The sequence below is a fragment of the Pleurodeles waltl genome, chromosome 3_1 (assembly GCF_031143425.1).
Source record: "Pleurodeles waltl isolate 20211129_DDA chromosome 3_1, aPleWal1.hap1.20221129, whole genome shotgun sequence".
NCBI lineage: Eukaryota > Metazoa > Chordata > Amphibia > Caudata > Salamandridae > Pleurodeles > Pleurodeles waltl.
This window is the reverse complement of record NC_090440.1, coordinates 1,864,184,863-1,864,199,782: the sequence shown is the minus strand read 5'-3', so window position 1 is coordinate 1,864,199,782 and position 14,920 is coordinate 1,864,184,863. Positions and strand designations below refer to the sequence as shown.

At 42.9% G+C, this 14,920-nt stretch overlaps 1 protein-coding gene across 1 annotated transcript in view; it reads right to left on the bottom strand.

The window, feature by feature from the left end:
* Window positions 1-14,920, bottom strand: part of IDH1 (isocitrate dehydrogenase (NADP(+)) 1) — a 197,977-nt gene that overhangs the window by 32,872 nt on the left and 150,185 nt on the right. The window contains exons 6-7 of the mRNA XM_069225945.1: window positions 5,758-5,909; window positions 5,327-5,467 (exon numbers count right to left, since the gene is read on the bottom strand). Coding sequence (XP_069082046.1) covers window positions 5,327-5,467; window positions 5,758-5,909 — 293 coding nt within the window. The remainder of the gene's footprint in view (window positions 1-5,326; window positions 5,468-5,757; window positions 5,910-14,920) is intronic.

The window sequence follows — 14,920 nt, the reverse complement described above, 5'->3', positions numbered from 1 at the left end:
GTATGAAAGATGATGTGAAAGGTTGGGCTGGATCCAGTGGAGAAACTTTAAATATAAAGGTGAGAAAGATGGGTTCTCTTCGGAGGCCTAGCTTCATGTGACTAAATAAAATTAAGATTGATGGGCTTAAGGAATGTAGGCCAAGGCTTTTAACTCACTGAATCATCTGCTGCTGGATGAGCAAATTACGGGGGATACACATCAAAACTTAGGCAGCACATAGCTGATATGAAGGAAACTGAACATAAGCTGCTACTTATAGCTGCTGATAAGAGGGCTGACAAAGTAGTTGACAGAAAGTCCATCAACATTACAGCTCCAAGCCAAAGGGGGCAGGAGTTCCTAGCAACAGCACCAAATACTTGAAACAACAGGCAGTCACAAGCCCACAGTCCTTTCAGCCAGTAGGAAAGCCCAATGGTAATGAGATTTGTTTTTGACAGGGCTAGCAAACACAATGAGGCAAGGATACCCAAGGTAAGTCAGCAGATGGCTGCTTTAAGCGTGATATGTGAGGCCACATGGAGATATGTTGTTTGAAGTCTTACCATCAGTCAATTCGTATAGCTAATTGTAGGAAGTTGGCTCTGTATATACTATCTTGAAGTGAGAGATAGTGTGCACAGAGTCCAAGGGTTCCCTTTAGAGAGTGATAGTGGCAAAATTAGATAATACTAATGCTCTATTTTGTGGTAGTGTGATCGAGCAGTAGGCTTATCAGAGGGTTGTGTTAAGCATTTGTTGTACACACACAGGCAAAAAATGAGGAACACACACTCAAAGACTTAACTCCAGGCCAATAGTTTTTATATAGAAAATGTATGTTCTTAATTTATTTTAGAACCACAAGATTCAAGATTTGAGGTAAGTACATAAAATGCAAGCTACTTCACACAGGTAAGTATAGAACTTTGATTTAAAACAGTAGTACACACAGTTTTGGTTAAAATGGCAAATAGCTATTTTAAAAGTGGACACTGTGCAAAAATCAACAGTTCCTGGAGAGGTAAGTTTGGTTAAGTTTCTCAGGTAAGTAAAGCACTTACACAGTTAGTCTCCTGGGCATAGGCAGCCCACCGTTGGGGGTTCAAGGCAACCCCAAAGCCACAACACCAGCAACACAGGGCCGGTCAGGTGCAGAGGTCAAAGGAGGGCCCAAAACACATAGGCGCCTATGGAGAACAGGGGTGCTTTGGTTCCAGTCTGCTAGCAGGTAAGTACCTGCGTCCTCGGGGAGCAGACCAGGGGGGTTTTGTAGAGCACTGGGGCACACACACACAAGTCCACAAAACACACCCTCAGCGGCAGGGGGCGGCCGGGTGCAGTGGGCAAAGTAGGCGTCGGGTTTGCTATTGAAAGCAATGGAGGGACCCGGGGGTCACTTAGGAGATGCAGGCAGGGCACAGGGGGGCTTCTCAGGCCACCCACCATCTGGGCTAGGATGAGGGCCGCCTGCTGGTCACTCCTGCACTTGTAGGAGGTTCCTCTCGGTCCTGGGGGCTGCGGGTGCAGTGCTTGGTCCAAGCATCGGTTCCTTTCTTACCAGGCAGTCTCGGTCAGGGGGAGCCTCTGGATCCTCTCTGCAGGCATCACTGTGGGGGCATGGGGGGGTCGACTCAGGGTACCCACGTTGTCGTAGTCGTCTGGGAGTCCGCTCTACGGTGTTGGTCCTCCTGAACTCGAGCCGTGGGCGTCGGTTGCAGAGTGTGAAGTCTCATGCTTTTGGCGGGAAGAGAGAGTTCTTTGAAAGTTGCTTCTTTGTTGCAGGTTTTGAACAGTGCAGCTGTTCTCTGGAGTTTTTTGGTCCTTCGGGTTCAAGGCAGTCCTCTGAGTCCTCAGAGGTCGCTGGTCCCCGTCGGATGCGTCGCTGTGCAGGTTCTTTGAGTCTGGAGACAGGCCGGTATGGCTGGGGCCAAGTCAGTTGTGTCTCTGCAGGGCTTTCAGGTCAGCAGTCCTTCTTTCTTCAGGTTGCCGGAATCCCATTTCCTGGGTTCAGGGTCGCCCCTAAATACTAAATTTAGGGGTGTGTTTAAGTCTAGGGGCAATAGCCAATGGCTACTGCCCTGGAAGGTGGCTACCCTCTCTTTGTACCTCCTCCCAAAGGGGAGGGGGGCACATCCCTATTCCTACTGGGGGAATCCTCCAAACTCAAGATGGAGGATTTCTAAAGGCAGGTGTCACCTCAGCTCAGGGCACCTTAGGGGCTATCCTGACTGGTAGGTGCCTCCTCCTTGTTTTTCACACTATCCCCTCCAGCCTTGTCGCCAAACGTGGGGGCAGTGGTCGGAGGGGTGGGCATCTCCACTAGCTGGGATGCCCTGGGGTGCTGTAACAAAAGGCATGAGCCTTTAAAGCTCACCGCCAGGTGTTACAGTTCCTGCAGGGGGAGGTGAGAAGCACCTCCGCCCAGTACAGGCTTTGTTCCTGGCCACAGAGTGACAAAAGCACTTACCCCATGTGGCCAGAAACTCGTCTGGTTGTGGCAGGCTGGCAGAAACTGGTCAGCCTAGCACTAGGAATCGGACTGGTTTTCAGGGGGCATCTCTAAGATGCCCTCTGGGTGTATTTTACAATACATCCCACACTGGCACCAGTGTGCATTTATTGTGCTGAGAAGTTTGATACCAAACTTCCCAGATTTCAGTGCAGCCATTATGGAACTGTGGAGTTCGTAACTGACAGACTCCCAAACCATATACTCTTTATGGCTACCCTGCACTTACAATGTCTAAGGTTTTGCTTAGACACTGTAGGGGCATAGTGCTCCTGCAACTATGCCCTGACCTGTGGTATAGTGCACTCTGCCTTAGGGCTGTAAGGCCTGCTAGAGGGCTAACTTACATATGCCACAGTCAGTGAGAGGTGGGCATGGCGAGGGGAGTGCCATGTCGACTTAGTCATTTTCTCCCCACCAGCACACACAAGCTTTGATGCAGTGTGCATGTGCTGAGTGAGGGATCACCAGGGTGGCATAAGACATGCTGCAGCCCTTCGAGACCTCCCCTGGCCACAGGGCCCTCGGTACCAGGGGTACCATTTACAAGGGACTTATCTGTCTGCCAGTTGTGGGAACTAAGGTACAGTTTAGGGAAAGAACACTGGTGCCGGGGCCTGGTTAGCAGGGTCCAAGCACACTTTGAATCATAACTGGCATCAACAAAAGGCAAAATGTTAGGGGGTAATCATGCCAAGGAAGGCATTTCCTTACACTAATATCCTGTTCCACACATAAAAGCAGCTGAGCGGGTACCCTACTGAAATAGATATGATGGCCTGGAGTTAACTTCTTAGTCTCACTAAACAGCATATCAAACTGTATTTATGGGTGGAGACCCAACGACTAGCAACTGAGATAGTGGAGTCAGCAGGATGATGGTTTACCCCCGACAATCACTCTGCTGGCTCCATTATTCCTGGCAGAGAAATCTGTTATAGAGCCGAAACCTTTTCGGTATCAGTTTAGCTGGAGATCACTGGCAGGTCAGAGACAAGGTGAAAAAGATTACAGTGGTAGTGCATGAGGATCTTTCTGTGGAGTGTCTTTTAGAAAATGTCTGCATTGCCCTTGGATTGTTGGAGCATGACCTAGTCTGTTTCTATATAGCCTACGAGGATCACACGAAAGGGAAATCTTTGGGAGTGATGCTTAACAGGAGAGCGCACGCAGAGTACAAATTGGATCTGTCCAGGAGAATTCTGCCAGATCCACTGCATTGCCTTGGACAAGAGGGCTGCTGATTTAGGTGTAGAACTCACAGTATCTGCTCTGACAGCCCTACCTGCACTACCTTTGGAGTTCTTTACAGGAGGCACAGGAACAGAGGATCCCTGCAAGCTTCACCTGGAGGATATGGAGGGCTTATACAATCCAAAAGCACATTGATACTCCATTCCTCAACATGAGGGTCATGCAGCATGGATGTAATGTGTGACCCTGACTCTGAACGTGTTGTCTGAATGTTATATATCCTAATGGAACAGCCCCATCTCATTAGATGTCCCTGAGTGGGATGAGGAGTAATGAGAAGCTGGTAGATTAGCGATTAATGTTGAAGACCATACACCAAAGAGACTTTGGAAAGACTCTAGGCTTGTTGCCAGGGTGACTTCGTACAGGGAGTAGAGTCCTTCAAGAGCAATGGGTATTAAGAGGTGCATGAACTACTCTCAGTGGAAGCAGTGAGTTGTCCAGTTGGGTCCCAAGACCCCTGAAGAGGAAAAACTGTTACTTGGGCTCTAACTTAAGGTGGGGAACTTTATATTGTCTTTTCCAGTTACTTGGTTTTGTTGACCCAGTACCAGAGAAGACATCTCTAATGAGGCATCCATTAGGTTGGATCCCTTGGAAGTTGTCCTTGGGGTACTGACAGTCCTCTAAAATATATTGTATCTTAGCATTAAGTTCTTCCATAAGCATCACCATTTCACTGGAAAGACAGTTTAACTTGACATGTGCCCGTCTCTCCCTCTCTTTTATCCCCTGCATTCTGTGCTCTGTGACCAAAAACATTGACTCGGCTGTGTTCCTTTTTTATGTTCAGAGTCTCCAGCCACTCTCATGCCTGTTGGCCCATCACAAAGAAGTACAACTTGTTTTCATGTAGCATATTTAACTTTGCAAGGAAAAACAGCATGTATTTCAAGTTCAGGTCTCCGTATTTCCTCTGAACAGTTTTCAGTGAGTGATGTTGTTACTGGACTTGAATAGCAGAGTAAGCATACAGCATGATGTGTGCATCTTCTATTCGCACCTCTTTTAGTTTTCGCGTCTCTTTCTGGATGACATTTCAGTCTCTGTAGTTGAGCAACTGGAATGTGACTGTTCTCAGCAGCGCACCCAGTAGGCACCCTGTGTGCCCTTTCTTTTAAAAAGAACTTAAGAGTCCCTTCGGCTGAAGCTCAGTAGCTATCCATTCCTCCATGAAAAATTCCAAGCATTCCTTATCTGTCTTTTCCAGTAGGCCCACCAGGTAAGATGTTCCTGCAGGAGCATCCTTCTATATCCTCTGCCCTGGTTTCCAATATCACCGTTCTCCAGAAGCAGCCCTTCTTGTTCCTTACTAAGGAAAACATTTCTCATCCAGACAAGCCCAAACCTTTCCCATATAGGGCACCAGATTAGAGTAATTTCCATGTCTGATCATCGTACTGATGCATAACACCATAGACTACAAACCTATTGATTCACCAGGTGGTCTAAAGTGGCTCCAGAGGCATGTTTAGTGCACAGCAAAACCTCTTAACATGTACACAGTGGTTACAAAGGACTGCATTTGTCTATCCATCAACATATACAAATTGTATTTCAGAAGCAGGTTGTGCTCACCAATGGGGTTGGTGGAAGTTTCTTGCCCTTTTTGATGCAGGCGGTAGTGACGCGTTACGGTGCCGTGAGCAGCTTCTGCTTCTACTGTCTTTCCATCAGGACAGATTAACACGCTGGTCATCATTCCCAGAGAACCATACCCTAATGAGAAAAGAAAAAATATTTCAATAATACGGACAAATTTGTGTAATAATTATTTTAAAGAAAATAATTCATGTCACAGTTCCAACTATGAAACTGTATAACAATAGGTGATGGTAACATTTTACATTCTGATTAGACATGTTTTAGGCAAAACTGCGGTCAGAAAGTTATGAAATAAATTCAACATACAATACATAGACAAAATCAATATGCACAATGTCCTTTGGAACCTCTTATCTGTAAGGTTCAGTTCTTTCTTTGTTCCGTAGCCTGTATTTGGCTCTTACCTTGTGCAACTGAGTCTGACTGCACATCGCCATCATAGTTCTTACATGCCCAGATAAAACCTCCTTCTGATTTCATAGCCTGGGCCACCATGTCGTCTATCAACCTGTGTTCATACCAGATTTTCTTGGCTTCGAACTGGGATTTGTAATCCCTGGAAAGAAAATACATTTTTGCTCAATGTGCCAGATTACAGATGCATTAATCAAATTAATATATTTTATCCTTTTCAATAACAAAATTCACTTGTACGCGATCCATACTGATTATTAGGCTTGCCATAAACATATCGGGTGCATCTCAGAAACGCACACAATGCTCTTTCGATAGTTACTGTCAAAGCAGGAAACACAGAAGCAGAAAAGTGTATGTACCCAGTGTTTTTCCTTAGTTTGATGTCTCTGGGTCTGGAACAGCAATTTTGCTTTTAAAATGGCTGACCTCGTCTCTATCCTTTTAGGCCTGCCTTTATGAATGCTGCTTGGGGCTTTTATACGCCAAATCCTTTTGAACACACAGAAAAATAAGGAACCAGGGACCTCATGTACCAAGGCGCATTTGCAACCTGTGTGATTCGGTAAATCAGAGGGTTTGCAAACACTAAAACCCTTCTTTAGCTGTACTAAACCCATTATAACAATTCTGAGAATGATTTATGAATAGTTGAATGAGCTTAGGAAACATTAAGGAATCGCTATTTGGAATAGACGTCGCTTCCACATACCGATTCCTATAGGTATGCATTATGGTTGTTCCAAGCGAAAAAACATTATTTTTTTACCGCTAACTCAAAAGCGGTAACCCACTCACAAATGGAAAAGTGCTCCCAAGAGACCCCTTCCCTTTTGTGAATGTTGAAAAAACATTTTGTAAGAGTAGGCAGTAGTTCCATGTGCTTTATATGGCTTTTTATAATGTGGGGGATGCATGCTCTGCCTGCTGGACGGTTCATTGTCTTTTCAAAGTAGTAAGGTATGGCACATGGCAGTAGATGAGTAGGATACAACATGTTATTGTGTATGAATACTAATCTGCAGTCACGATCACTGCTGCTTCTATGATAAGTAACAATTATATGTGAGGGCAAGTTGTTGGAAATTAATTATATATAAAGCACACTCTTAAGGAAAAAACACATTTGAAAATATATTCCGCCAAAGAAAACCAACAAAGGAAGTAAAGGTTATACAGGAAGCAAGGTTTTGACAGTGTTGTTTAAAGGTTCCAAATCTTCACAATACCAGTATGCACTGTAAAGATCAGTAAGCAGTCACGGCTTGCCAAAGGGGCGTGCAGCGCGCAGGAGGGGAGGGGGAGTGACAGGGACGACTTCATAAAAAAAATATATTTAAAAAACCCTTACCTCCGCTCCCGCGACGCGCTGCACCGCTCCTTTGCTCTTCCGTCTTGCTCCTGCACAGGCTCCCAGCATGCCCTGCGGCCAATCCTAACGGTCCTCAGAGCAACGTCAGCATTGGCTGGGAGCACCCAGCCAAGGTGCTGCCAGGCAGACTGGGAGCCTGTGCAGACTCTCTCCAGCCCAGCAACTGTTTTGCTGGGCTGGAAAGACCCTTCTGTGCGTGTGTGTCGCCGGCCTGTGACGGCCGGCCATATATACATGCGCAGGGAGGGGGAGTGCTGAGTACTCCCCCCTCACTGCTTGCTACCCCCGTGGACCCGCCCCTTTGCCCCAAAAACTATAATAAAAATAGTTTATTATAGTTTTTGGGAAATTTGTTTTGCATCTGCCCCTGCTGGCAGGGAGGCAACGCTCCTCCAATCTCATGGAGGAGCCGCCCCTGTCAGTAAGCCAGCAATTTTATTGTGATATGCAGGGCAATAAAAAAAAAAAAAACTGACAAATGTCATCTATCCTCCTGGTTTTAAAGGGAGGCAGTGGCTGGGGCCTCACTGATGAAGCAGGTGCAGTGACACTGGCCGCACCGACTATGGCTGGATTTTGCTACCAAACTAGAGACTATTTTTGTAGTTTGTATAAGGGCCTGTAAAACCATTGCTAGGCTACTCACGGGTGGTTTGTTCATGAATTAAAAGAAAGCAGCTATGATCGAAAATAAGAATTACAAGTATATTTTCCGTTTCTCTGTGAAACTCAAACAGAGGAAAAAAATGGCACGCCTACCCAGACTGTTCAAAGAGGATAACCAGGAAAATGTAAGATCCTCATCAGAAGAGGACCTGTGCAAATATCATTTATTTGCAAGTTTCAATTATCGCAGTATTCACAATGGGGTTAGAGTTCATACAATAATGCCTGGCTTCGGTGTGGTCCAATCTTCATATATCAGAACAATGCCCACCACAGCAGCGGTTACAGTTTTGCTTCTAGGAGAATGAGTTTGGGATTTCGTTTAGGAGGGGCCAGTTCGTCCTTTGGTAGCATGGTTTTCTAGAGGATACTACAGAGCTCATAACGAACTGCTTTCAGGATGGGAAACCAGAGCAATCAGACTTCCATACATTCACACTGCTTGGTCTTTCAATTCGCTTTCATTATATCCAAGTTACATCTCGGGCCCTCTTCATATCCAGTGAAAAGGGGGCTCTCTTGTGGAGAAATCAGACTGGGAAAAAGTAAAAGCAATACAATTTTCTGATTTAAGATAAAATCTCAAATATGCTTTAAAAAGAAACAGGGGCTGATTCTTTTTTTTTTATTTCAAGTGTGTTTTATTGGGACTTTATACAACAGGAAAATTAAATAACATAAATGAAAAGAAAAAATACATTGTAGGTACCAATAAATCAAGTGGGAACAGTAGTTTAGGGTATAGCATGAGGGGTCGGTCCACATTTATAAATGTAAAGAGTAGCAATAAGTGTATTTGTTTGCAATGGCAAGGTGAGGTTAATCAGTGCATGGATTGTGATGGAGTATTTTTTTGATGTTGTGGTGAATGATTAAGATACCTCACTTGTAGATGAATGGGTCAGAGTAAAAGAGCGGAGACGAGAGGAGAGAAGAAGAAGGTGATAGGGGGTGAAAAGTAGGGAGGTACACAGGAAATGGGTGGGTAGGGAGAGGAGGAGGTGGGAGAGTGTGGAGGGAGAAGGGGGAGAATGAGTGAGTGAATGCATGAATGAATGATCATAAAATCGTGGTTGCATAGACGAGTGAGACATTAAGTTGTCTAGACCAGACTTTCCCATTCCTCATTGGTGTTGTCATCAAGTATAGGTTTAGTGAGTTACAGGCCGTTCTGGTGAATTGGACCCATTCCCACCACATTTGGGGGGATAGTTTGGGTGAATCTTTCCTTTCATTCAGGGTAACTTTAAGGCCAGTTCTGACTAAAATGTCCCATAGGAGATGGTCCTCTTTGTTTAATGCCTTTTTAACATCAGTGGGGAGGATGCCCAGTGTAATAGAGGCTAAAGTAGGAATCGATTTTGTATAAGTATTTGTATTGTTGCATTACTGATGTCCTACCAGAACTTTTTGGTGGATGTGCACTCCATTAGCATGTGTTTTAAGTCTCCTGTTTCCTTGTCACAGCTCCAGCACGTGTTGGAGGATCAGAGGCCTAGTTTATAACATTTGGCCGGAGTCCAGTGGGCCATATTGGCAATATAGTATCTGTTTTGTGATAGTGATGGAGTTATTATGTTGGAAGTGAGGTTACTCCAGGCAGATAGCCAATCCTGTGAGACGTTTGGAGAGTTGTTGGAGTCTGATATCAGAGTTTCCCACTTGTCTTGTGTTGGTTTATTTAGTGAGATTTTTGTGGTGGATAGGAGGGATTACAGTTTGGAATCTACGTGACCACCTTTGGTAGATTTTTCTAATGTGTTGGGTAGGTGAGCAGGGAGCTGGAGGTTTATGTTTGGCTATAAGTGGTTTTATTTTAAGGAAATGGTAAAAGTCTAGGTCGTTTAAGTTCTGAGGGGGTGCTGATATCTCTCACCAGGAGAATATCTTTTTCTGCCCATTTCTCTATATACATTGTTTTCCCTTTTAGTTTTAAGTTTCCACTGTCCCATAGCAAGGCTAGACATGAGTGTTTAATTTTGTTGGGTAGTTTGTTGTCAATTTTGTGCCTTATAGAGTGGGGTTTTTAATTTTGTTGACGGTTAGAAGTAAAGTGAGGGATAAGGGTTTAGCGAGGGTGATTTCAATGGGCGAGCCATGGCAGCGAGGGGTTGGTGGTGGTTAGGAGCCAGTGGTTTCCCTAGGAAGGCATGTTGATATCTCTGGTAATTGGATAAGTTTAGGCTGCAAAGTTTTTTTTTAGGAATTCTCAGTTTCTTTAGAGCAATTCTGGTCTTTTTAGACTTCCAGAGGAATTTGGTAAGAACTGTGTCTATTTTAGTAAAGAAAAAAGGTGTCTGAGAGGTATTTGGGGTACATGCTGATTAAAAAGTTAATGAGGGGGTAATCATCATTTTGATACATTCTATTCTTCCCCACCAAATAATGCTCCTGGTTGACCATTTGTCTAAGCTATCTTTGATGTTATCTAGCGTCTTTTTCTCGTTGAGGTCGATGGAGAATTTAAGGTTATGAGTGAACCATATACTCAGGTATTTTATCTTATTTGGGGCCCATTTGAGTCCATAGGGGCTTATGTGTGAACTGTTGCAGTACACATTGAGAGAAAGAACCTCTGTCTTTTCCTTGTTGAGGCAGTAGCCTGGCATGTGAGAATAGTCGTTGATGGTAAATATGATGTGTGGCAAAAGGCTGAGTCTACCTGGGTGGTAAAAAAAGAGGCGGCTAGGTTTTTTGGGCCTGATGAGAAAGGAATACCAGGGATGAATGGATTTTTTATGATCAAAGTAAGTAGGGGTTCTAGCATTAGTAGAAGGAAAAAAGGGCATCCTTGTCTGTTTCCTTGTTGGAGGTAAAAGGGATTAGAAAAATTTCCATTGATGTTTATTCTAGCTTTCGGTTCTTTTTATAGAGCATGGATCTTTTTTGAGAGAGCAGGGCTGAAGTTGGAGGAGGTGAGTGAGGCTTGGAGGATGGTCCACGATACCTTATCCATCTAATGCTATTGCACAGGCTGGTTGGTGCAGGTGTTTGCTTATTTCAATCCCATGGCTAAAAAGTCTGATATTTGTGCTGAATCTCGCTTTGGTAAATCCTGATTTAGAGGGATGTATTGTGTTTTTGAGAATTGGCTCTATTCTCAGGGCTAGGATCTTTGATTTGATTTTGCAGTCTGTGTTTTTATGAGGGATATGGGTCAGTAGTTCTTGGGATTGGAAGGGTCTTTTCCTTTTTTGGGTATAATAATTATTGTTGCCTCAATGGAGGAGAAGTGGGCGAATAAGTCTAAGGGAGGGATTAGGGATGTACCCCAAGTTTGATAGATTGTTGCAGAGAAGCCGTATAGGGCCGATGCTTTCCTGGCTTTCATTGTTTGTATCGCATTTATGATTTCTTTGCAAAAAATCAGCTGTTCTAGTGATTCTTTTGTTGACTCATCTAAGTTACATTAAATTTGTTGAGATAGTTTAAGCATATGTCATAAGATGTGTTATTACTTTTGGAGTACAGGGTATGGTAATGTTTTTTGAAGGTATTTAGGATGTCCTCGTTTCTCAATGCAACGCCATGTTCGTTGGTTATAGAGGTTATTCTTGTCTTTTGACGAGTCTGTTTTAAATAAGAGGCAGTATTTTGCCAGCTTTATTAAGTCCACAGAAATTGATGTCTTTGTATTTTTGGACTATTAGGCGGGCTTTGTTACTCAGTATCTTGTTGTATTCATACTAATTAAATTGTTCAATTGAGTTTTGTCTTTGGCCCATTTGAGAACTTTCCCTAATGCTTTTGTTTTTAGTTCTAGTTGGTCTAAGGTTTTGTTGTCTAGTTTGTTTTTCTTTGGCATAAGTTTAATCATGTGCCTGCGGATAGTGCATTTCAGGGCGTCCCAGATAATTTGTGCATTTGGACCAGAAGACCTATTGAGTTCTATGTATTCATCGATTTTTTTTTTATTATTTTGTTAAAGCAGATTTCCCCCGTGAGGAGGTAGTTCATTCTCCATGTTTTTGTTCCTGATGTTTTGCAAGCGATATCATAAAGTAATGAAATTCATGCATGGTCTGAGACTAGGATTGGTTCAATGGTTGGTGAAGGGGTGGCTGGGATGTGAGTTTCGTCAATTAAGACATAATCAATGCGAGAAAATAGATTGTGCGAATAGAAGAAAAATGAGTAACCTTTCCCTGTGGGATTGAATAGTCTCCATATGTCTTTAAGTTTAAGAGAATCGCACAAGTTAAGCATTTGTTTATGGGATTTGTTGGGTTTAAATTGACATGCAGAATTCCTATCAAGGGTGGCATCCCGGGGAAAATTGAAATCTCCTCCTAGAATCATTCTGCAATTGGGGAGGTAAAGTTGAGTTTTTTTACCGAGATTAATCCAAAAGGTAGGGTTGTTGTTATTGGGGGAATAGATGATCATGACTATGATTTCAGTGTTGTCCCTCTGTATGTTAGTAAAAAGCCATCTGCCATCGGTGTCTGCTTCTTAGGACAGGATAGTGAGGCAGAGGCTTTCGAGATAAGGGGATAAGCCAATTTTTTTGTTCATGGCTGGGGCACATGATAAGTCACTAACCCATGCTTTTTTTTTAGGAGGATTGCCTCTTTCATTGCCACCTTTGTTTCTTGAAGGAGAGTGAGGTCTCCCTGAAGTTTATTTGTATAGTCTACGATTTTCCGTTGTTTGGTTGGGTGATTTAGACCCTTGACATTAAGGGAGAGTATTTTTATTGTCAGCATTTTCTTCTCGTCTGAGTCTTCTTGTCGATGTAAACAGCTAAATGCCAGTTATTGTTTGCCGGTGAGGTTGGGGTGGGGGTGGGTTGGTTTGAAGGGATGGCATGGGTGAGGGGAATGGAAAAGAGATGAGGGAGTAGGGAAGTAGGAGAGAAGACAGTAGAGTAGCACAGGACAGGTGGAAAGATATGAAGGGTAAAAAGAAAATGGAGAAGAAAATGATAGTATAGTGATTGATTAAATATATGTGATGAGATACCATGGAGAGGTATCTGACACAATCTAACTGAGGAGAGGCGATGAAGGCCACGAGTGGTCAAGTCTAAGTCCAGAGTGCAGTATTGGAGTACCCTGTATACAATAGGGTGTGTTTTAAAAGTCACAGAGTGCCTGACGTTGTTGCCATAGTGGTGCCTAGTGAGTTAATTGCCATTTAGTGGGAGTGGATAATAATGTGAATTATTTTGTTTATATTAATGTATTTGCAGGTATAGCCGTTGTAGTTTATAGAGAAAGTGTAATATTTGTAGTGAGTGAGGTTGATATTTGTGGGGTGGGTATTAGTTGGTGACCCATGTCTATTTCTGCTGAGTTAATTTTTAAGTCAACAGTTAGGGTTGTGAAAAATGGTACCCAATGTGTTTCATAATTATAGAGTACAATGTACAGTTTGCAACATATTCTCCACTTATGGTCATTATAGTGCTAATATAATATCAACACAATGTCAACCTAGAGCTAACAGAGTTTCAACGAGTTATCAGTAAGGTGCCTACCTAAAACCAACATATTATGAATCTAGTACCAGCATAATGATCACATAGTGCCAGCATATTCTTAACATAGATTCAACATATATCAAAGTTAGTCGGTCAAGTGACCACGTTACTGTATTGCAGGTAGTGCGGACAAATGGTAGTGATTTTTGTATTGTCCCACCTGTGGGTCAAAAAACAGTTTCAATAGCAATTTGGCAACAGCTAAGTACCCATTGGATGGCACTAGATTTGTATGATATTATCAATGTGAGGCTGGTATCAATATTAATTAATGTAAATATGAGATTTAATAAATCTAAATTACATTGAAAGTGAGAAGATGAAACATTTAAATAAATCCGTCATCGGGCTGAAGGCAATTATAAAACATCCGATTTAACCAAATCAGGTTGAAGGTCGTTATAAAGATACAGTTCCAGTCATTGAAGAAGAGAATAGAAATCTTACCATTGGTTAGGGTTAAAAGTAGAAAATTAGGTGTTAGTAGGTACTAGCTAGTTAGTTAGTTTAGTTAAGGTTTTATAGGTTGCTGACTACTTTATTTATTCTGTCTCGGTTTGAAGAAGTGGAAACAACTCAAACAAATATTTCGGCCTGTTATTGTTATTATGGAAGAATGAGCTTGTACATCCATGTATCGATCCCATGGGATGATCAGAGTTCTGCAGTTTTATGGGAAGGACGTGAATTGGGTTTTGTTTAAGCTGTTTGTGGGCAGCCTTGATTATAGTATGTTACTAAGTGAGTAGAAAGTTAGTGAAAGTTAGCAGGAAGGATTTGTATTAAGTGTTAGTCATTCCTTCTGAGTTTTTAAGAAGTCATTTTCATGTCTTGGTTACCCGCAACATAGGAGTCAAGTTCCTTATGGTCTTCAAAAATGATGTTTTTGCCGTTTTAAATTGTTTTTATTCGTGCAGGACCAATAAATGAAAATTGTATTAACAGATCTTTCTGAGAATGCCTTTCGTTTCTTGACGGCGTCTTTGGAGTAATCTGGAGAGAGGCCAATAGAGGCTCCTTGCCACTTAATTGTCTGTATTTTCTTCATCTAAGTAAGGATGGCTTCAGTATGTGAGTAGCGGAGGGGTCTGAAAATGAGGGCTCTTGGGGCTTCGCTGTTTGTGGGCTTATGTGTGTGCACTCTGTGTGCACAGGTTATTTCAAAGTCCTTGTTTAAGTTTATATTGAGTACTAGGGGGGGTCCATTTTTCAATTAAGGTTGCAAGGAAGGAGCTTGGTTTTCCTTACCTTCAAGAAGTCCAAAAATGCGCAAGTTGCCCCTTCTATTTCTAACTTCGAGCTCGGTGATGTTCCTTTCCAGTCTCGCCAGTCTCCCAGTGGTGGTTGATAAAGTTTTATAAGAGTTGTGTTTGTGGTCTTCCAGGAGGTTTATCTGTATTACATTTCAGAGATTCTGCCACCCAATTTTATCATTTCTTTTTTCAAAGATGCAAGGTTGCTCTGTATAGTTTCTGTGGTGGATTTTGTCGATTGAGCAAGCACATGTAGCATGTCGAGTTTCTGCATAATTAGGTCAAGAGTTTCAGAGTTCTCAGATTTAGATATTATAGGGGAGTCTGCTACCGGGGCCCTACTTGTGTCTCTTTTGTGCTGGTTTGGTGCATTTCAGACC